General features: G+C 48.0%; 1 protein-coding gene across 1 annotated transcript in view; it reads right to left on the reverse strand.

Annotated features, from left to right (window-relative positions):
* LOC140407834 (uncharacterized) overlaps positions 1 to 2,477 on the reverse strand; it is a 32,020-nt gene extending 29,543 nt beyond the window's left edge. The window contains exon 1 of the mRNA XM_072495075.1: positions 2,120 to 2,477. Within this exon, the coding sequence (XP_072351176.1) occupies positions 2,120 to 2,432 (313 nt within the window). The 5' untranslated portion in view covers positions 2,433 to 2,477. The remainder of the gene's footprint in view (positions 1 to 2,119) is intronic.
* Between the last annotated feature and the right edge of the window lie 19,288 nt (positions 2,478 to 21,765).

The raw sequence follows: 21,765 nt of genomic DNA on the forward strand, positions 1-21,765 counted from the left end.
ACAGAACAAATCTCAGAACGAGGGCTGGGAAGATGCAAAGCAATTCAAGTTTATTAACATTCCAATTAAAGTACTTTTAGGGAAGTGGACCCATGTAGACATTGCCAGCACATACCTATGTGCAGTCAGATTTATGCCAAGATCGTATAAACCTTGCAAACACCCTGCATATCTCAATGATATTAGCATCGGCATGTACAGACAAGGACTGAAAATTGAATCCCTTGCACAGTTTCGCAGTTTGGGAAAAGGACAAATTGAAGCATCACCAAAGAATACAGGACTGGTTGATATTCCACAAATTGTGTTGGCTTCAGTGATTGAGACCCAAATCACATGGCGAACAAGAGGAGACCATGGAGTCCCTTGAGCCTTTTCTAATATTCAGCTAGATGATCTGCGCTCACCATATCCATTAATATCTCACAAATCATCTCTGTTTGAAATTTTCAATTGAGCTCTAGCCGTTACAGCAGAGGGAACTAAATTCCCACTACATTTGGGTGGGAAGAAGTGCTTCGTGATTTCACTCCCAGGTTTGCTGGCTTTAATTTTCAGATGGTGACCTCAATCGGCATTCCCTAATTTCTCTGTATCCACACTATTGGATCCCTTAATCACTGGATTAGATCATCCCTCAACTTCTATAAACTCACGTCAAGTCTAAAAAGAGGCATTGATATAGCATCTTTCCCAGGTAGCAGATGCCCCCAACGCGCTTTACAGTCAATGAACTACATTTGAAGTGTAATCTTTGTGCTAATGTAGGGAAAAGGGCAGCCAATTTATGCAAGCTTCCACAAACAGCAAAGTGACAATGACCAGGTAGTCTTACATACGAACATTTATTGAATTAGGAGCAGTAGTAGGCCACTCGGCCCCTCGAGCCTGCTGCACCATTCAATAAGATCATGGCTGATCTGATTGTAACCTCAACCCCACATTCCTGCCAACCCCGATAAACTTTCACCCTCTTGTTAATTAAGAATCTATCCAGCTCTGCCTTAAAAATATTCAAAGGCTCTGCTTCCACTGCATATTGAGGAGAGAGTTCCATAAACTCCCAGCCCTCCGAGAGCAAAAAATGTCTTTTACGTTTTTATGATGTTGACTGAGGGATAAATAATGGCCAGGACACCAGGGAGAAATTGTCTTTGAAATAGTGACGCTGGGGTCTTTTCTACCCACCTGAGAGCAGACGACGCCTTGGTTTAAATCAAAAAACAGCGAACAGCGCAATGCTAAATCATTGCTCTTCTGGAGCAATAAGCCACTCCAGACTCGAGCTTCTGACTCGGGAGGGGGGGTGGACAAAGGGTGCAGCCAGAGAACACAGTTTAACAAAGTCATTATTATAATTAATCCCCGATATTAGTCTGCTGGATCCACACTGTGCCACTGCCAATCTTTCCTTCCAAGTAGCGGTGTCCAACTCCAAACACAGTTCATCAGATGCTCTCTGCCCAAGATTCGGCACCACGGAAGCATCTCTTCCAACATTTTTGAGATGAAGGGTCAATGTGCTCCTTTTAAAGGCTTGTATCCATTTCTTGTACCAATTAACTGGCCTCATCAGCAGGGGGAGGCAGTGAGCGGTGCTGTGATAATGTTGCTGGACCAGTAACTAGAAACCCAGGCTAATGTCCTGGGGACACGGGTTTGAATCTCACCATGGCAATTAATGGAATTTGAATTACCCATCTGGTTCACTAATGCTCTTTAGGGAAGAAAATCTGCGTCCTTACCCTGTTGGCCCTTGATCAAAGTGGTCGAGGGAGTCACTCCATTGTATCAAATTAGTACCACCACCTTCTCAAGGGCAACTAGGCTAACTCAAATTAGTACCACTGGGCTAACCGGGGGGGGGGGGGGGGCAATAAATGCCAGTCTTGCCAATCCTATGAACAATATCAATTTTTTAAAAATAACTGCTCTCTGGCCCCCTTCCCCTTCTGCATGAGTGGCACCAACTCTGGAGGGAGTTCCCCCTCTTCATTAACACACCCTGAAGCAGCAAGATCATTCATCCCAACTCTTCCACTTGGAGATTTCATAGAGGAAAATGGGCGGGAGGGAGGGAAAGTGGAGGAAAGCAAGAGGTAAAAATAAAACAGCTCACCTTGAACACTGTGGTGGAGAGGGCGCTGCTGCAGAATGGAGGTGGCCATTGACCGATTTGACTGCTGCTGCTGTGGGGTGGACCTCCTCGCTGAGTGGCTCGCGTCTTGTTGGAGAAGGCTTGTCCTCAATCCCGCCTCGGGGTGCTGATGCAGGCGGGACAGCCCAGCAGCTTGGGGCTGTTGCTGCTGGTGTGCGATGGACCTACCTGGCGTCTGGCTCACCTGCCCGCCAGGTAGCTGGGGCAACCCATTCCGATTGACAATGATGATGTTGTGGGGCTGCCCTGGCCCCAAATGCGGCAGCCGCTGCATTTTACACCGGGCCGAGAGGAGGGAGGGGATGGGCCGAGTGGCCTTCCTGTTGTCAATGGGAATGGAAGGGACTGGCTTGAGGGTTGAAATGAGGCGGGGAAGTTAGAGCTGGGTCGGGGGTCGGGGCTCTGAGCGGTGCCTGATGGTTTGGACATTGTCCCTTTGTGACGCTGGGGGATAAGCTTCAGGTCTCATTGCCGCACCTGCAAACTGACCCGAGAAAACCAACCCGACAATCGGGACAGTTGGAAACGGGGTTGTCTCTCAACTCAGCGGAGTCGGAGCGCTTGGACGTGCCAACCTCACCCAGGGGTGGGGATGGGGCGTTGTTTGGGGGCCGAGAAGTATAAAATGTTCCTTCCATTCAAAAGGTAAGAGGGCAGACATTACTGCCAGCCCTCTGTTTAGAAACTAAGGGCCAGAACCAACACCCTCCCCACACGCACCCCATTTCGCAAGACGACATCCAAACCCACCAACTCCTGTGCTCCATTGTGTGGAAGCATATTTAATCTAGGTAAAACTAATCCAGGTCAATGTAATCTAGGTAACTCTAATCTAGATAAAACTAATCCAATGCCATCTAATCTAGGTAAAACTAATCCAGGTCAATCTAATCTAGGTAACTTTAATCTTGATCAAACTAATCCAGCTCAATGTAATCTAGGTAACTCTAGTCTTGATAAAACTAACCCAGGCCAATCTAATCCAGGTCAATGTAATCTTGGTAACTCTAATCTAGATAAAACAAATCCAGGTCAGTCTAATCGAGGTAACTCTAATCTAGATCAATCTAATCTAGGTAATTTTAATCCAGATAAAACTAATCCAGGTCAATCTAATCTAGTAAGAAGTCTTTCAAGACCAGGTTAAAGTCCAACAGGTTTGTTTCGATGTCACTAGCTTTCGGAGCGCTGCTCCTTCCTCAGGTGAATGAAGAGGTATGTTCCAGAAACACATATATAGACAAATTCAAAGGTGCCAAACAATGTTTGGAATGCGACCATTAGCAGGTGATTAAATCCTTGGACCCACGGCGAAGAATCACTGAAACGACTACATGATGACATTAATAAGTTCCATCCAACCATCAGACTCACCATGGACTACTCTCCAAAATCAGTTGCATTCTTGGACACACTCGTCTCCATCAAGGACGGTCACCTCAGCACTTCGCTTTACCGCAAACCCACGGATAACCTCACGATGCTCCACTTCTCCAGCTTCCACCCTAAACACATTAAAGAAGCCATCCCCTATGGACAAGCGCTCCGTATACACAGGATCTGCTCAGACGAGGAGGAGCGTAACAGACATCTACAGACGTTGAAAGATGCCCTCGTACGAACAGGATATGGCACTCGACTCATCGATCGACAGTTCCAACGCGCCACAGCGAAAAACCGCACCGACCTCCTCAGAAGACAAACATGGGACACAACCGACAGAATACCCTTCGTCGTCCAGTACTTCCCCGGAGCGAAGAAACTACGTCATCTTCTTCACAGCCTTCAACACGTCATTGATGACGATGAACATCTTGCCAAGGTCATCCCCACACCCCCACTACTTGCCTTCAAACAACCGTGCAACCTCAAACAAACCATTGTTTGCAGCTAACTACCCAGTCTTCAGAACAGTGACGACATCACACAACCCTGCCATGGCAATCTCTGCAAGACGTGCCAGATCATCGACATGGATACCACTATTACACGTGAGAACACCACCCACCAGGTACGCGGTACATACTCGTGCGACTCGGCCAACGTTGTCTAATTCATACGCTGCAGGAAAGGATGTCCCGAAGCGTGGTACATTGGCGAGACCATGCAGACGCTGCGACAACGAATGAACGGACATCGCGCAACAATCACCAGGCAGGAATGTTCCCTTCCAGTCGGGGAACACTTCAGCAGTCAAGGTCATTCAGCCTCTGATCTCCGGGTAAGCGTTCTCCAGGCGGCCTTCAGGACGCGCGACAACGCCGAATCGCCGAGCAGAAACTTATAGCCAAGTTCCGCACACATGAGTGCGGCCTCAACCGGGACCTGGGATTCATGTCGCATTACATTCATCCCCCACCATCTGGCCTGCGAAATCCTACCAACTGTCCTGGCTTGACACAATTCACACCTCTTTAAGCTGGGGTTACCCCATCTCTGGATCTGTAAAGATTTAATCACCTGCTAATGGTCGCATTCCAAGCATTGTTTGGCATCTTTGAATTTGTCTACATATATGTTTCTGGAACAGACCTCTTCATTCACCTGAGGAAGGAGCAGCGCTCCGAAAGCTAGTGACATCGAAACAAACCTGTTGGACTTTAACCTGGTGTTGAAAGACTTCTTACTGTGCTCACCCCAGTCCAACGCCGGCATCTCCACATCAATCTAATCTAGGTAACTCTAATCCAGGTCAATCTAATCCAAATAAATATAATCTAGGTAATTCTAATCTAGATAAATATAATCCATGTAAATCTAATCCAGGTAATCCTAAAATAGATAAAACCAATCCAGTCAGTCTAATCTAGGTAATGCTAATCTAGATAACTATACGCCAGGTCAATCTAATCTAGGGTCCTCTAATCTAGATAAACCTAATTCACATTAATCTAATATAGGTAACTCTAATCTAGATAAATCTAATCCAGGTCAATCTAATCTAGGTAACTGTAATCTAAGTAAAACTAATCCAGGTCAATCTAATCTATGTAACTAATCTAGATAAATCTAATTCAGGTTAATCTAATCGATGTCAATCTAATCTAGGTAACTCTAATGTAGATAAAACTAATCCTTTTCGATCTAATATAGATAAATCTAATCCAGGTCAATCTAATCTAGGTAACTCTAATGTAGATAAAGTTAATCCAGGTCAATCTAATCTAGGTAACGTTAATCTAGATAAAACTAATATAGGTCAATCTAATCTAGGTAACTGTAATCTAAGTAAAACTAATCCAGGTCAATCTAATCTATGTAACTAATCTAGATAAATCTAACTCAGGTTAATCTAATCTATGTCAATCTAATCTAGGTAACTCTAATGTAGATAAAACTAATCCTGTTCGATCTAATATAGATAAAGCTAATGCAGGTCAGTCTAATCTAGGGTATTCTAATTTAGATAAATCTAATCCAGGTCAATCTAATCTAGGTAACTCTAATGTAGATAAAGTTAATCCAGGTCAATCTAATCTAGGTAACGTTAATCTAGATAAAACTAATCCAGGTCAATCTAATCTAGCGAACTCTAATCTAGATAAATCTATTGCTGGTCAATCAAATCAAGATCAATCTAATTTAGGCAACTGTAATCTAGTTAAATCTAACTCAGGCCAATCCAATCCAGGTCAACCTAATATATGGAGAACTCGAAGGCGTGATGCTCCCCCAAAATTTCAAAGTTCATTGGTACCGGGTTTTTCAGGGAGTTTCCTGCCGGCTCTGCTGGCGAGTTCCCCACCGCTATTGAATGGCACTTAGTCACATTTTTGGGCCCTAGCGAGTTTCTCACCGATTTAGCCCACACTTGGGGCGCGATTCTCCAGCCTCATTGTGAGGACGATGAATAGCAGGAGAGGCCAAAAACCAGATTCACATCAGGTGCCAAACAATTTGCGATGCAACCGGCCCGCTCACATAGATGAAATTAGAATCTCACCAATTATCATCACTTAAGCCCAATTTCCATCCAATTAACGGGAGAGCCCCCATGTCCAACGGCGTCCTGTCATTCAGCGGCTTCCCCAGCAAGTGGTCACGCTGGCATCGATTCGTACTCCTTTTGAAAAACGTGAACCTGGCGAAAGTTCTTCTGTGGGGAGCCGAGGAGGTGAGTAACCATCTTTGCTCACAGCCAAAGAGCCCAGGAGCGCTGGGCTGGCCACCCCAGTGCTCGGTGGGAGGTGAGGGACCCTCGCCGGGGGATGGGGGACCCTCCGCATGGGTGGGCCGCCATGGGAGGGTGGGGGGAGGCGCTGGGAGGGGCAACCAGTGGGTAACCGTGCGCGGCATCACCATGCCAACCCATGGCTCACGTTCACCCAGTCCACGGGCAACCCTTGTCCCAACAACCACATATAACCCACACTTACTGCTGAGGCATCTGGCCATACGGCTGAAGGCTATTGCTAATGGGGAATTGGCAATCGTGGTTAAGTGAGCACTTCACACATCCCAAGTGAATTCCTGTGGGTGGGTGGGCCATGTAGCATATGGGAGTCATTGCCCAGCATCCCAATCACATCTTGATGCCTGGACACTGTGCTTAAACCACGCGGGAGGCAACACTACATACGCAACTCCAAACACCCAGGGGATGGGACACAGCTCCGGTGACATGCCCACGGCCGGAGGGTGGGTGAGTGCCACGGAGAGGGGGAGATGCCTGAAGAGATGGGCAAAGGGTTTGGAGGACACCCGCACTGTGGAAGGAAGTGACAGATGCATCATAATGGTTGTGCAAAAAATTGTTTATTGTGCTGTACAATACCCCGCTCCCGATGGTGCCGTCCCCATCCCGTGGCCTTCGAAGTCCCTGGCAGGTGTCCTCTGGGAGCCCCGGGGCCGGAGAACCCCAGCTCACTTGTCGATGGCGCATGCACAGCCATGCCGCCCTGTCCCGTGTGCTGACCTCGAGACACAGCCTCATCAGAGGGGCGGAATTTGGGGGAGCTGGTGTCCACCATCCCCACTCCGTGGGACGGGTCCGGGTTGGAACTCAATGCCCCCTCTTCCTGGTCAGTGGACAGAAGAGCCTGGGGTTCACCTTGGGAGGGGCAGCTGGTTCGAGCCCCAGCTGCCCCTCCATCATCTGGCTTTGCCAGCCCTGGCAGTTCCCCAGTGTCTGCACCATGGTGTCGACGCCCTCGGCGATGCTCCTCTGTGACTGGGACATGCTCTGTAGCGCCTCGGCAATGCCCGCCTGCGACTGGGACCAGCTCCGCGGACCTCGGCCTTTCCCATCTGAGGGTGGGACATGTCCCACAGAACTTCATCAAGGTCAGCCTGGAACTGGGTGAAATCCCCCAGTGAGTCAGACATTCTGCCAAGACCCTCAGCCATGGCCATCACCGACTGCGCGACGCATTCGACACCTTCACTAATGGTGCCGACGTCGTACACCAGGCTTTCCACTGCGGTCGCCACTTTAGCAGTGTTGGCATCGGTGCCATGCATTGCTGGCGCCATCTCCTGCGCCCGTCGCCTCGGGACTCCTCAAAGCGGCTTGGGACCGGTTGGAATGTCGCTGACATCTCTCTCTGAATGTCCCGACTGCTCCCTATCGTCTCCATCAGCTCCAGGTAACCCTGTTCCACAGGCTCAGCATCAGGCTGGGACCCAGCTGGGTCCTGGGATCCAGCAGATCTCCGACTGCTATCTCGCCTGGGGGTTTCTGCCTCCACCTGATGTGTATCATCAGTGGTGTGGTGCTCACCAGATTATGCCTCACAGCCCTGTCCACTAACATGTCCCACCGAGGATGTGTATCTGCGCTGGTAAAGGGTGGGGTTGACAGCTGTGACTCGACAATAACAGTTGCATCCTCGGAGATCTCCTCTGAGGTGTTCTCCTGGGAGGCTGTAGAGGGGGCACCTGGAATGGGCCGGCGCTGTCAGCTGGGGGACCTGAGAATGGACAAGTAGTCATTGGGATTGATGGGTCAGTCATTAAGGCAATAACCACTTACGTTTGACAGGTCCTCTGGGTGGAGCCTGGTGGTTCCTGATCTCTGCAGCGTCCACCAGCCTCCACTTGGGTGACCGCCCTGTTCTCGGCCACCCCAGCCACCTCCAGAGTCCACTCCTCGAAGGAGGTGAGGATTCTTATGTCCGGCACCCCACCGCCAGTCTGGGCCCTCTCCTGACGATTGTGGGAGGGCTTTTCCTGTGGAGACACAGAGAAGGAAGGCCACATGTGTGGTTCACAGTGGTGGTGCGGGTGGGGGGGGGGGAGTGCGAAGGGAGGATGGATGGGTTGAAGGGGAGGGTGTTGGAGGGAGGGTTGGGGGTCGCATGGGGAGCAGGGGGTGGATGCTCTCATGGGGGGAGGGGGCGGTGCATGGGGGTCTTTGGTGTCTACTCACTCGTGCTGCCCGGTGTAGGTCGTTGACCTTATGGCACTGAAGGCCAGTCCTCCTGGTCACACTTCCCGAGCTGACAGCTGCGGTCACCACATATCAGGCAGCACTGGCTACCCGATGGCTCACCCTCTGGTACCCTCAGGGGAACTGGACATCCTTCCTGGCATCCACCGCATCTATGAGCCTCCTCAAGTCAGCATCCCTGAATCTTGGGGCCAATCCCCCGGGCGCCATTATTGCGAGCAGGCACGGGTTGGCTGAGCAAGTGCAGTTTAAGTGCTACTCGGCATTGTTAGCGGGTGCTGGCGAGCCCGGTCATGGGTTGGCATGGTGGTGGCGCGAGTAGTTGCCTCCCGGTTGGCCCCCTGGCACCTTCCCTCCCACCTTGCCATGTCATAGGGACCTTCAAGCAGCTATTGGATAGGTACATGGATGACGGTAAAATGATATAGTGTAGATTTATTTGTTCTTAAGGGCAGCACGGTAGCATTGTGGATAGCGCAATTGCTTCACAGCTCCATGGTCCCAGGTTCGATTCCGGCTTGGGTCATTGTCTGTGCGGAGTCTGCACGTCCTCCCCGTGTCTGCGTGGGTTTCCTCCGGGTGCTCCGGTTTCCTCCCACAGTCCAAAGATGTGCGGGTTAGGTGAAGTGGCCAATGATAAATTGCCCTTAATGTCCAAATTGCCCTTGGTGTTGGGTGGAGGTGTTGAGTTTGGGTATGGTGCTCTTTCCAAGAGCCGGTGCAGACTCAAAGGGCCGAATGGCCTCCTTCTGCACTGTAAATTCAATGATAATCTATGATTAATCTAGGACAAAGGTTCGGCACAACATCGTGGGCCGAAGGGCCTGTTCTGTGCTGTATTTTCTATGTTCTATGTTCTATGTTTATGTCAGTCCAACCCTGCAGAGGGTGCCCCAGCCCCGCCGAGGGTCCCTCACCCCCCCACCGAGCACTGGGGCGGCAAGCCCAGCGCCCCCGGGCTCTGTCCCTGTGAGCAAAGATGGCTACTCACCTCCTTGGCTCCCCACAGAAGTCCTTCCACCAACTTCAGGTTTTTCAAAAGCAGTACTAATCAGCACCAGCGTGACCACTTGCTGGGGATGCCGCTGAATGACTGGAGGCCGTTGGATGTGGGGTGGATCCCGATAATTGGGTTTAAGTGGTGACAATAGGTTTCTTGCCACATTACGGTGTTCCGCCTACGGGAGCGGGCCGGTTGCATGATTGGCTCCTAGCGCGGATCTGATTGTTGCCCTCTCCTGCTATTCACCAGCCCCGTTCACTTGAGCGAGAGCACAACCTGACCCTAATTCCTAGATAATTCTGATCCAAATTAATCTAATCCAGGTCAATCTAATCTAGGTAACAATAATCTAGATAAAACTAGTCCAGGTAATCTAAACTAGGTCAATCCAATGTAGGTAATTCTAATCTAGATAAATCTAACCCAGGTCAATCTAACCTAGGTAACTTTAATCTTGATAAATCTAATCTAGATCAATCTAACCTAGGTAACTCTAAAATTGATAAATCTAATCCAGGTCAATCTAACCTATGTAACTCTAATCTAGATAAAACTAACCCAGGTTAATCTATTCTAGGTAACTATAATCTAGATAAATATAATCTAGTCAATCTAATCTAGATCAAACTAATCCAGGTCAATCTAATCTAGGCAACTCTAATCTAGATAAATCTAATCCCGGTCAATCTAACCTAGGTAACTCTAATCTAGATAAAACCCAGTTTAATCTATTCTAGGTAACTCTAATCTAGATAAATATAATCCAGTCAATCTAACCTAGATCAAACTAATGCAGGTCAATCTAATCTAGGTAACTCTAATCTAGATAAATCTAATCGAGGTCAATTAGATATAGGTTACTCTAATCCAGATAAAACTAATCCAGGTGAATCAAATCTAGATAACTATAATCTAGATAAGTCTAATGCAAGTCACACTAATCATCTAACTCTAATCTAGATCAACCTAATCCAGGTCAATCTAATCTAGATAAATCTAATCCAGGCCAATCTTATCCAGGGTCAATCTAATCTAGGTAACTCTAATTGAGATTGAACTAATCTAGGTCAATCTAATCTAGATAACATTAATTTGGAAAACATAATCTAGATAAACATAATCTAGATGGGCGGCATGGTAGTACAGTGGTTAGCACTGTTGCTTCACAGCATCAAGGTCCCAGGTTCCATTCCTGGCTTAGGTGACTGCCTGTGCGCAGTCTGCACGTTCTCCCCGTGTCTGCGTGGGTTTCCTGCGGGTGCTCCGGTTTCCTCCCACAAAGTCCCGAAAGACGTGCTTGTTAGGTGAATTGGACATTCTCCCTCTGTGTACCCGAACAGGCGCCGGAGTGTGACGACTAGGGGGTCTTCCCAGTAACTTCATTGCAGTGTTAATGTAAGCCTACTTGTGACAATAATAAAGATTATTATTATTATAAATCTAGTGGTGTTTCCTTGTGGTTTGTATGGCTGGCTCCTCTCCTTGATGACACATGTCGGGCTGTTGTTCTAGAAATTGGGGATTTAGGTTGGTTGCTGATTTCCTTGTGATTAGCTCTGCTGCTTCTCATTCTTTCTTATTGTCCTCTCTTTTCTGAGAAGCTCCGGAGGTCACTATTCTGTTGTGACTCTCACTTTGTGCTTGTTTTTCTCTTGAGCACCTGAGGTGTGGTACTGTTTTGGGGTATGTGGTAGCTGGTTGGGTCTCGGTGCTCTGGCTGATTGGGTGGAAGTAGGTCCACCTTGAGTGTTCCTTTCATGGTGAGGCTGGCTTTTTCTTTTTCTGGGTGGGTCTGGTTGCTGAGATGGATCCCCTGGTGTTGGGGGGGGGGGTCCCAGGCAACCCTTATAGTAGGGGGGGGCATCTTGAAGGCTCCTTTCTTCCTGGGATAGAGCTCTTCCTTTTGACTGGGCTGAGATTTTCCTTATTCAAAATCCTGGCCTCGTGGTTATCCTGCTGTTCCCCTTGGGGTTGTGTTATCTTCTTTGTGGTCGGGCTGCTTACTCCTTTCGGGCTGCTGGACACTTCGAGGTGCCTTGAACCCGAGATCCAGGGGGGCAGGTTCTGGTGTTTACTTTTTCCTTATTTTCTTTTCATGGGACACCCTGGGTTCAAGAATAGCTTGGATCCTTCATTGCTGGTCCTCTCTCTATAATTTTGCAGTTATTTGTTCTCTAATCTGTACTGGGCCTGATTGGGGTTGGATTGCATTGTGGTGTAAAGTTCCCCCTTTGTGCAGGGGTGCTTGTGAATTTTGTTTTGTTTCTATTTGTATTGATGGACAGTATTGATGATTTTGTGGGCTTTTCTTGTATTTGTTGCGATAAAAGAGGAGATGCTATGGGGTCGTTTAGTATGCGGCATTAACGATGAAGCCATGCAAAAGAAGCTTTTGACAGAATCGGGTGTAGATTTTAAAAGGCACTGGAGATTGCTTTAGCCAAGAAGATCATAGGGAAGCATGCTGAGAGGCTAGAAAGCACTCTTAGCAGTGCAGTTAGGACGGGAAACCACAAGCAGCAGTGGCACTGGGAGTGAAGGTGCTGGCCCAAGCAAGGAACTTAATATGGGAACTGAAAGAGCTAGAGGGTATAGAATATTAAACCCACGGCCTAGGATGGACCCAGAATGTGCAGGAGTGTTACAGATGTGGGAGAGGCGCCCCCCCCCCCCAGTGGCTCACTTGTGCCTCCCCTACCCTATCTCACAGCAGCCCCCTCCCCACTCCCCCCCAGACTTCCCCAGCCCCAAAAGCCTGAACTCCCAGGTCAGCCATCTGCTTGGCCCTAGCTCGCCCCTCCTCCTATGCACCCTAGTGCCCCCTGACCTATGCTAGCCTCGCTGACCCCTACCCTTGGCTCCTGTCTGATTACCACCCGATCACTCGGGCCCTCCCCCCCACACAGAAAAGACCCATTAATCTGATTGTATTCCTTAGTGAGTAAACAGCTACTCTCTAAAGGACATTTACATAGCCCTTAACCAGCCCAGAGCCAGTCCCCCAGAAGAGAGGCCCCGCTCTCCCGCCGAAAGATACTGACTGCAGGGACCCCCTTGCAGGCCCCCCTCCCCTCCCCCCTCCCATGCAAACTCCCGAAACAATGCGCCCTCCAGCCGTCCCTCCAGTCCATATTCTCTGCCAAGACTAAGCACCTTCTTGAATGGAGCAGTACAATACAGATTAAATTAACAAACCGCCGCCACATTACATCTCTGGAAGCCAAACGTCCTTTAGTGCAAGTCCAGTTTCTTCTCTTAATAAAAGTCCAAACCTGATCAGGACAAATTAGATTAACAAACCGCCGCCTCTGTACAACACTGGAAACTAAGTGCCCTTCAGTTTGTGAGAAACACCGCTCACCTGATAATAATTTACACTTAGCCAAATTCTGAAGAAGTATTTTATTCAATCGATCTTGCAAGAACGGGTGCCGTCTGTCAAACATTAGCAGGCACACCGAATAAACACAGCATTATTTCTTATATACAATCTCTGAGAAATACACCCCGCCCTCTGCCTCGCCTAGCAGTTATTCCTTATTTACTTGTTATGTTCACTTTAGCTTCCGACTTGCTTCGCCTAGCAAGCAGTTATTCCTGTGAGCTCCTGGTACATCCTTGAACCGTCAGCTAAAATGATTTAGAATGAGGCCCCCATCCCCACCTGCATCTTGTTATTGCAAGTTCTGTACATCCCGAAGGTCAGTCACGTACACAGTTACAAAACTTTGGCACTGCAGTTTACACAAAACTCCACTTGACATCTTATTTACCATCAAGCACTATTATTTAGAGCCAGAGTTATTCATGTAAAAACAACATAAAATGCTCATTTCTCATAATTCCCCCTTTTTTTCTTTTTACTCTTGTTGCTTTTTCACACTTTGTCGCCCCTTCTAGCCTTCCCCAAAATTGTCCAACATCCTCTCAACCTCTCTTTCTATGGGGTCGTCCTCTCCTTCAGTCTTCCCTCTTTCTAGTAGGCAAATTGTTTCCTGCCTCCTTTACCCAGGGGTAATGGCATCTGCTTGGTCAAGGCTGTTTCGATTAGCCGCTGCACCAAGCCTCTTACGCACGGGATGATGCAACAGCCGATTGCCGCCAATGCTCCTATGACTACGATAATGGAGGTGAGGATGGATACAATTAACCCTTTCCATTTCCCAAACATTGATTCAAGCCACCCAGTCATGGATGTGTCTTCCCCAGAGTTGTCTGCCATTTCCTCAGCCAGAGTGGTTAATCCTCGTAGCGCACGGGTAATCGATCTGTCGGGTGCCATGTTGTTGGGGATAAACGTGCAACACTGTCCCTTGAGCATTACGCATACACCACCTTTCTCTGCCAAAATCATATCCAGAGCCAATCTATTCTCCCAGGCCATTCTACTGGTTGCGTCCAGTTGATCCGCTATGCCCTTTACGGCGTCTCTGGTATAATTTATGAACCTTTGTTGATTATAGTATATATAGTTTATCCAATCTACATTTTTATTGATCGTAACCCACCAGAAGAGGGACTCGAACCCAGCTGCAATCTGATTTCGGGCTTTGAACTCGTCTGGTACTCCTCTGGGGATGCCAACGGAGTCCAGGTAAATTCTGTCATCAAATGAGGTGGGTATGCTTCGTTTAGATTGTTCCCCTTTTACACTCCCCTTCTCCTCTTGTCTTTCATAGGCTGTACTAAACGGTATGGCTAGCTGAACTAATGCGCATGTCCCTTTCAATTGCGGGGGCAGAGTAGGTCTTAGGATTTTTCCTCCGCAATACCACCATATATCTGCACGTGGTATTTTTAGTGATGAGTAATTGCCCTGGGTGGTCACGTTCTTAGTCTCAAGACACGTCTTGAGTTCTCCCATATCTTTACTTAGTCCCGTATCAGAACGACTTATACACGATTTATGATGCGTCACGGTAACCAAGAAGGAGGGAGGGTTTGCAGATTGTTTCTGCTTAACAGGAGGAAACATCAGAGATAGGGCAATGCAGGTCTTGTTGCCCCAGGCGTTCCCATCTTGGTACAAGGTCATCATGCATTCCATGCTCCCTCTATTTTCTTTCCACCCCATTGGAAAGGGCTCCAGATGGGCCTGTGGTCTACCTGATGCGCAAGCATAACAATTGTCTTTCTCCAGCGTCTGGGCCGAATACCTCACCCACTCAATCCACGCATTCTGTCCCTCATAGCCGGTTTCTATCTCAAAGGCTTGCTCTAAATCTTTTACTTCAATTATTTTGACTCCCTGTCCTTCCTCCTTCTTGTCGTTCCTAGTTCCATTAGTGGGAGTTGCCCACTGGTCTATTGAGATACGGAAGCAGCATTTAGTCCCGCTATTTTTCATTTTTACCCCGAATAACTCATTTCTTAGTGAACAATGCTTATTGCCTGCCTCGGTCCAGGTCGTGTGTTTTACGGTGATGTATACGGGGTTACAAGTTCCAGCCTTGCACGTTGAGGGGGAATTTCCACTAATCTGGTGAATGGATACGACCGGTGGTGCCCCTCTGCGATTGGGCGACTGGCACAACCTTTTCAGCCAACCCCCCCCCCCCTCGGTAATCATCCCCCCTCGGTAATAATCAAGAGACTCCACCCTAAACTCCTTTCCATTCCCCGCTGACTCGCAGTCTATGAGGGTGCATAGATCAGTCCGTATTACCTGAGGGTACCGACTTTCTGGGATTGTCAATGTAACCAGACGACCGTTTCCTTCCTCCCACATTATTAGTATTATTTAACATGGTATAGTCCATTTTTGCTGTAGTTTCGTCATATTATTGAATAGTTCAGGATTCAGTGTCTTTTCAACCTTATCTTTAATGGTTCCTCAGTGGCCTCCACATGCCATTGTTCCTGTTCAGGTGGTGATTTCACGGGTCCCTTCGTTCTGATGTAATGAGTCCAACCTTTTTCCGCGGTTCGTATGGCAGTCTCTGTGGTTAACAAGACCAGGAACGGTCCGTCCCAAGTGGGTTGAAGCTTGGTTTCCTTCCACAATTTCACCAGTACCCAATCTCCTGGTTTAAATTTGTGGACTGCGAATTCAAGGGGAGGTGTCTGCGCTAGCAGTCCTTGTCTCCTGAGGAATGATAATGAGGAAGACAGTGCCAGTATATATTTCTTTACATAGATATCTTTACATTCTGCAATGGGCAATTCTCCCATTGTTCCAAGGTATGGCAATCCGAATAACATTTCGAATGGGGACAACCCCAAATCTTTTCTTGGAGCCGTTCGGATTCTTAGAAGGGCTATCGGTAAGCATTTTGTCCAGGGGAGCCTAGTTTCTAGTATTATTTTTGACAAATGATTTTTAAGAGTTTGATTCATCCTTTCCACCCATCCCGATGAGGGGGGGTGCCAAGGAGTGTGGAAGTCCCAATTTATCTCCAAACTTCTCACGGTTTCTTGTAAGACCTTAGAGGTAAAGTGACTTCCCCTGTCCGAGTCTATATTTTCTACCAACCTGTATCGGGGAACTATTTGCTCTAGAATGATTTCAGAGACTCCGCCTGCGGTGGCGGTGGTCGTAGGGTAAGCTTCTACCCAACCCGTAAGGTGGTCTACCAGGACTAGCACGTATTTCAGCCTTCCCACGGGTGGTAGTTCAGTGAAATCTACTTGTATGCTTTGGAAGAGTCTCAGGCTTGGTTCCCTCCCACCCATAGTCTGTTTTCTAAGGGCTCCCTTATTGATTCTGATACAGGACATGCATCCCTCGCATACTTGTTTGGGTACAGTGTACATGCCCTTGCACCCATATTTCCTTAGGATTATGTCGCACATAGCCTGAATTCCCCAATGACTTCCTGAGTGTAAATTAGTCATTATTTCTCTCATTATTGGTTTGTTCAGCATTTCCCGGCCATCTGGCATCCGCCATCTTCCCGTTGAATCCTCCTCCACCCCCCATTGTTTTAATTCTTCTTTCTCTTTTTCCGTGAAGTATGGTATCTCCTGGGGAGTATTTATGACTGGGGTCATAATGCACATGGTTATGGGTTCAGGGTTCAGGGCCGCTCCTTTTGCCATCTCATCTGCTAATTTATTACCCCTTATTTCCAACGAGTCTCCTCGTTGGTGTCCCTTCACATGTACCACTGCTATTTCCCTGGGGAGCATTAAGTTTGTTAGGACTTGCTTTACCAATTCCTCATGGACTAGTTCTTTTCCTCTACTGTTTATCAATCCTCGTTCCTGCCATATCTTCCCAAATGTATGTACTACTCCAAATGCATATTTTGAATCTGTATAGACGCTCCCATCATTGCCCTCTAGTTCTTTCAAGGCCCGGCTTAATGCATATAATTCACAGGTCTGAGCCGACCAAGAGTTAGGTAGTCTGTCGGCTCCTATTACTCTATTTTCGCTGCCATCTACTACAGCGTAACCATTATGCTTTTTCCCTTGAATGACCCAGGACGACGCGTCTATAAATATACGTTTACCGGCGTGCAGCGGGATGTCTCTGAGATCAGGTCTAACCCTAGTTTGGTATTCTATGATGTCTGCGCATTCATGTTGCACCTCTGTTTGTTCATTGTTCTCGGTCCCTTTCCACAGGAATGTGGCTGGATTAAGGGAAGAATCCATTGTGAGGCACAAATCGTCTCTTTCCATTAATACAGCCTCATATTTGAGGATTCTAGAGTCCGTTAACCATCTTCCCGCCCTTTGATTAAGTATGGTGCGGACATGGTGCGGGGTGCTAACCACCAAGGACCCCCCAAACGTCAGTTTTCTACTTTCTTCAACCAATAAGACCGTGGCCGCTATTGCTTGAACACATTCTGGCCACCCCCGGGACACTGGGTCTAATATCTTGGACAAGAAGGCAATTGGCTGCTTTTTATCCCCTAACTTGTGTGACAGGACTCCTAACGCCGTTCCTTTATCTGCGGTGGCAAATAGGTGGAACGGTTTCTCTAAGGAGGGTAAGGCCAAGACGGGAGCCGTCATGAGTGCCTTTTTCAGATCTTCCACCTGTTTAACCTCCTCGTCTGTCCATTTGAGGATGTTTGGCTCTTCCTCTAGTAACTTTAGATACAGTCCCTTTGTTTTCTGAGCGTACATATCTATCCAGAGTCTGCAATAGCCGATCAGTCCCAGGAATTTTCGGAGTTCTCTTTTCGTTTTGGGGGTTTTTATTGCCAGAATGCCTGCTATTCGCTAGGGACTAATCCTTCTTTTTCCCTCACTTATCAGGTGCCCTAGATATTTTACTTCCTTTTCTACATTTTGGAGCTTATTCCTTGATACCCGCAATCCCTGTTCTCCCAGAAAATTTAACAATTTGTTCGTGGTTCGTTCTACCTCTCCCTGGTTTTCTCCAGAGACCAACAAGTCGTCTACATATTGGAGTAGGGAACTTCCTTTTGTCACCCAGAATTGTTCCAGAACCTTTTCTAGTGCCTGTCCGAATAAGTTGGGAGATTCAGTATACCCTTGCGGGAGAACCGTCCATCTGTATTGTTGTTTACGCCCTGTTTTCGGGTCTTCCCATTCGAAGGCGAATAGGTCCCTACTATTTGGAGCTAAGGGACATGCCCAAAATGCGTCTTTAAGATCAATTACGCTGAAGAACTTGTATTCATTGGGTACTTTACTTAAAATGGTGTATGGGTTAGGGACGACTGGATGTCACACCTGAACTATTCTATTTATGGCCCTCAAATCCTGCACTAATCGGTAAGTCCCATCTGACTTCTTTACGGGCAAGATCGGGGTGTTGTATGGAGACATACAGGTTCGATTAGTCCGGTTGATATCAATCTTTCTATCATGGGTTCTAATCTTTTCCTACCTTCCGCTGAAATTGGATATTGTCTTACACACACCGTCTCCCCTTTCTGTCTCAAAGTTATTTCAACAGGAGTTATTTTGAGTCCACCTCTGTTTTCAGACGTTGCCCAGACTTCTGGATTTATCTCTTTCTCTTGGTCTTCCGTTAAAGTGGCCATAGTGATAACTAATTGTTCTTGTTCTACCCCAATCTCCAGTCCTAATTTGATAATCAAGTCTCTTCCCAATAGGTTGTAGCTCAGACCGGGTATATACAAGAGTCGTTCCCTGATTTCCTCATTGTGTAATTGGAGGATTATGGGTTCAAATATGGGGACCTCAAAACTCTCTCCTTTTATTCCCGAAACATTTAACTTTTTGTCCGATACCTCCGCCCCCTTTGGTTTGAAATTCAAAGATGATCTTGCCGCTCCGGTGTCCACTAGGAACACGGTATCTTCTCTATGGGGACCCACCTCTATGTTTAGCAAGGGTTCTCGGTGAATCCCCGAGAGGGGGAACCCCTGACTTCCCTATTCGGTATCGGTGTAATTCATGTAATTGGCAGCTCTGGCTTCCTGTTCCCTGTCCGGGCAGTCCTGTTTGAAGTGACCCATTCTCCCGCAGTTAAAACACCGCCTGTTGACTATTGCTGTATCCCCCTTGTCTCCCCTGACTCCCTCTGCCACGTCCTCTTCCTCTTCCTCTGAATCCTACATCCTGATACCCTCTACTTGGTTCTCCTCTACCCGCTTGTCCCTGTTTGCTCACTACCTCATTTACAGTTGCAACCATCATTTTCGTTTTCTGTTTTTCCTTCACATCTTCCCGTCTTGCAAATACCTTCTGTGCTTCTCTTAGTAATTTATCTAGAGATTTCTCATTCCAATCCTCTATTTTCTGTAACTTTTTATGTATGTCAGGCCAGGATTTGGTCACAAAGTGGACCTTCAGTAGTCCCTGTCCTACTGGGTCGTTAGGGTCTAGTCCAGAATACTTCCTTACTGATTCCCGAAGTCGCTCTAAGAATGCTGAGGGGGTTTCCGTCCCTTCCTGTCTAATTTCGAAGGCTTTATTTAGATTATGTACCTTGGGCACCGCTTCCCTTATGCCCTCAATGATAATATCTCTCAGATCTCTCATTCAATCTCTATGGCCCTGTAACTGATGGTCCCAGACTGGATCCTGATTGGGGTACTTTTCTTCTGCTGTTGCTCCATGTTCCCCTGGCGGGTGATTATTCTCCCACCATCGCATGCCTGCTCTTCTAATCATACCTCTTTCTTCCCCCGTGAATAGGATACTCATAATGGACATTAATTCGGTCCATGTGTATATATTAGGACTAAGAACTGATCGAATTGTTCTGCCAGTCCTAAGGGGTCTTCCATTAACGTCTTCATCTCTTTTTTGAATGCTCTGACTTCTCCTGAATTTAAAGGAGAATTTACAAATCCTACATCCCTCTCCCCAATAGGGACTTCCCGAAAGGGGTTCAGTTTTGCTATTTCTGTGTCCTCTCCCTGCCCTTTCCTGGGTCTTAATTGCCCTTTGTTCTCTCCTTCTCCTTCAGGGACTTTCTCGAAATTGTCTTTATCCACTTGTTGGTCATTTGACGAGTCATCGTCGTTTGACTTGTTCTTATAAGTGGGTGGCAAATTATCTAGGACGTCCCATTGTTTAAGAGGGGCGATGGGAACGTTTTCGCCCTGTGGGATTAATGGATATATTCTGGTGGCGTTCCTGCTGGGAAGCCAACAACTCGCGTAACTTACTTCTTTATCAGAACAGGGTTTTTTATCATTAAGTCCAAACCTGATCTGGCGACTCAAAGTAGTAGTGATGTTCTTCGAACGTTACCCAAAGCTTCGCAGGATACAGCATTCCAAACCTCACCTCCTTTTTAAAGAGGGCCACCTTTACCTCGATGAACCCCGCACGCCTCTTGGCCAGCTCCGCTCCCAGGTCCTGGTATATGTGCACCTCACAGTTCTCCCACCTGCTGCTCCGCTCCGTCTTGGCCCACCGCAGTACATGTTCCTTGTCTGAAAGCCGGTGGAAGCGAACCACCAGGGCCCTCAGTCGGTCGCCGCCTTGGGGGCTCTGTGCGCCCCATCCAGCTCCAGGCGTCGAGGGAAGGCCCCCGGCCCCATCAACGCTTCCAGCATACTCGACGCGTATGCTCCCACGTCCGATCCCTCACTGCCTTCGGGAAGGCCAACAATCCTTAGGTTCTGTCTTCTGGCTCTGTTTCCCAGCTCCTCAAGCTTCTCCTGCATCCTCTTTTGGCGGGCGTTCAGTTCCTTCACCTCGTGCTCCAGAACCGTTATTGTGTCTTCCTGGCTGGAAAGCTTCCACTCAACCTCCTTGATTGCCTTCTCCTGGACCGCCTGTGTCTCGACCATTCGGTCCATCACTGCTCTCATCGGGTCCAGTGTGTCTCTTTTCAATTCGGCGAAGCAGTTCTTTAAAAAATCCATCTGCTGCTCCCTTGGCCAGTGAGCCTCCGCTCGCTGGTCCCTGCCGTCCGCCATGCTTCGCCGCCCGGTCTGGGGTCCTCGCTGCTCCCGCTTCGATCCTAGCCGCTTCGCTTGACCACTTCTGGTCCAGCCGTCCATACCCCGGGGGGGGGAAAACCTCTTTTACTTTTGCTTCCCCCACCGATTCAGGTCGCAAAGTCCCGAAAAATCCGGTTGAAAAAGGTCCATGAGCCCATCACCGGCGGGAGCGATCAGACCTGAGACCTACTTCATCCTGGCCGCCACCGGAAGTCCGAGACATAAGTCTAAGTATAAGCAGAGCCTGCCTAGCACTTTAAATCGAACAGTGCAGCACCGGTATATCGTATGGAAGATGGGCCTGAGGCGGAGCAGAAAGTTATGTCTGTCATTAATGTAAAAGCAGGCAAAGTGGCCCCCGATCACAGTCGAATTATTGGTCAACAGAATAGATAAAAGCGGACACTGGGGCCCCAAGCCACAGTGGTGGGGGAGCAAACTACCTTCAAGAAGGGGTCAATCTCCTGCATTTGAAGAACACTGGGACCAGGCTGACAACATATATGGGGGAGACAATAAAGATAATAGGCACAACTATAACCTCAATGAGCAACCAATGGCAATCCGCTCAGCTGCCTTCAGTCCTGGCTGGTCAGGGGCCGAGTTTAATGGGACGTTTAATGGGAGATCAAATTAAATTGGCTCGAGATTTTTAGCACCAAAGAAGGGAACCCACTCAAGATCATCAGCAAACACCAAGATGTGGGATGAACTGGGAAAAATAAAAGGAGTAAAGGCAAGAATTTATGTAAACACGGAAGCCACCCGGAGATTTTTCGGGGCTAGACCTGTACTCTATGTGTTCTTGAAGAAGGTCAAAGCAGAGTTGAAAGGGAAGATCTTGGCATTGTTCAACCAGTGTGATTTGCAA

This window comes from Scyliorhinus torazame, chromosome 2 (genome assembly GCF_047496885.1).
Source record: "Scyliorhinus torazame isolate Kashiwa2021f chromosome 2, sScyTor2.1, whole genome shotgun sequence".
In the NCBI taxonomy this organism is placed as follows: Eukaryota; Metazoa; Chordata; class Chondrichthyes; order Carcharhiniformes; family Scyliorhinidae; genus Scyliorhinus; species Scyliorhinus torazame.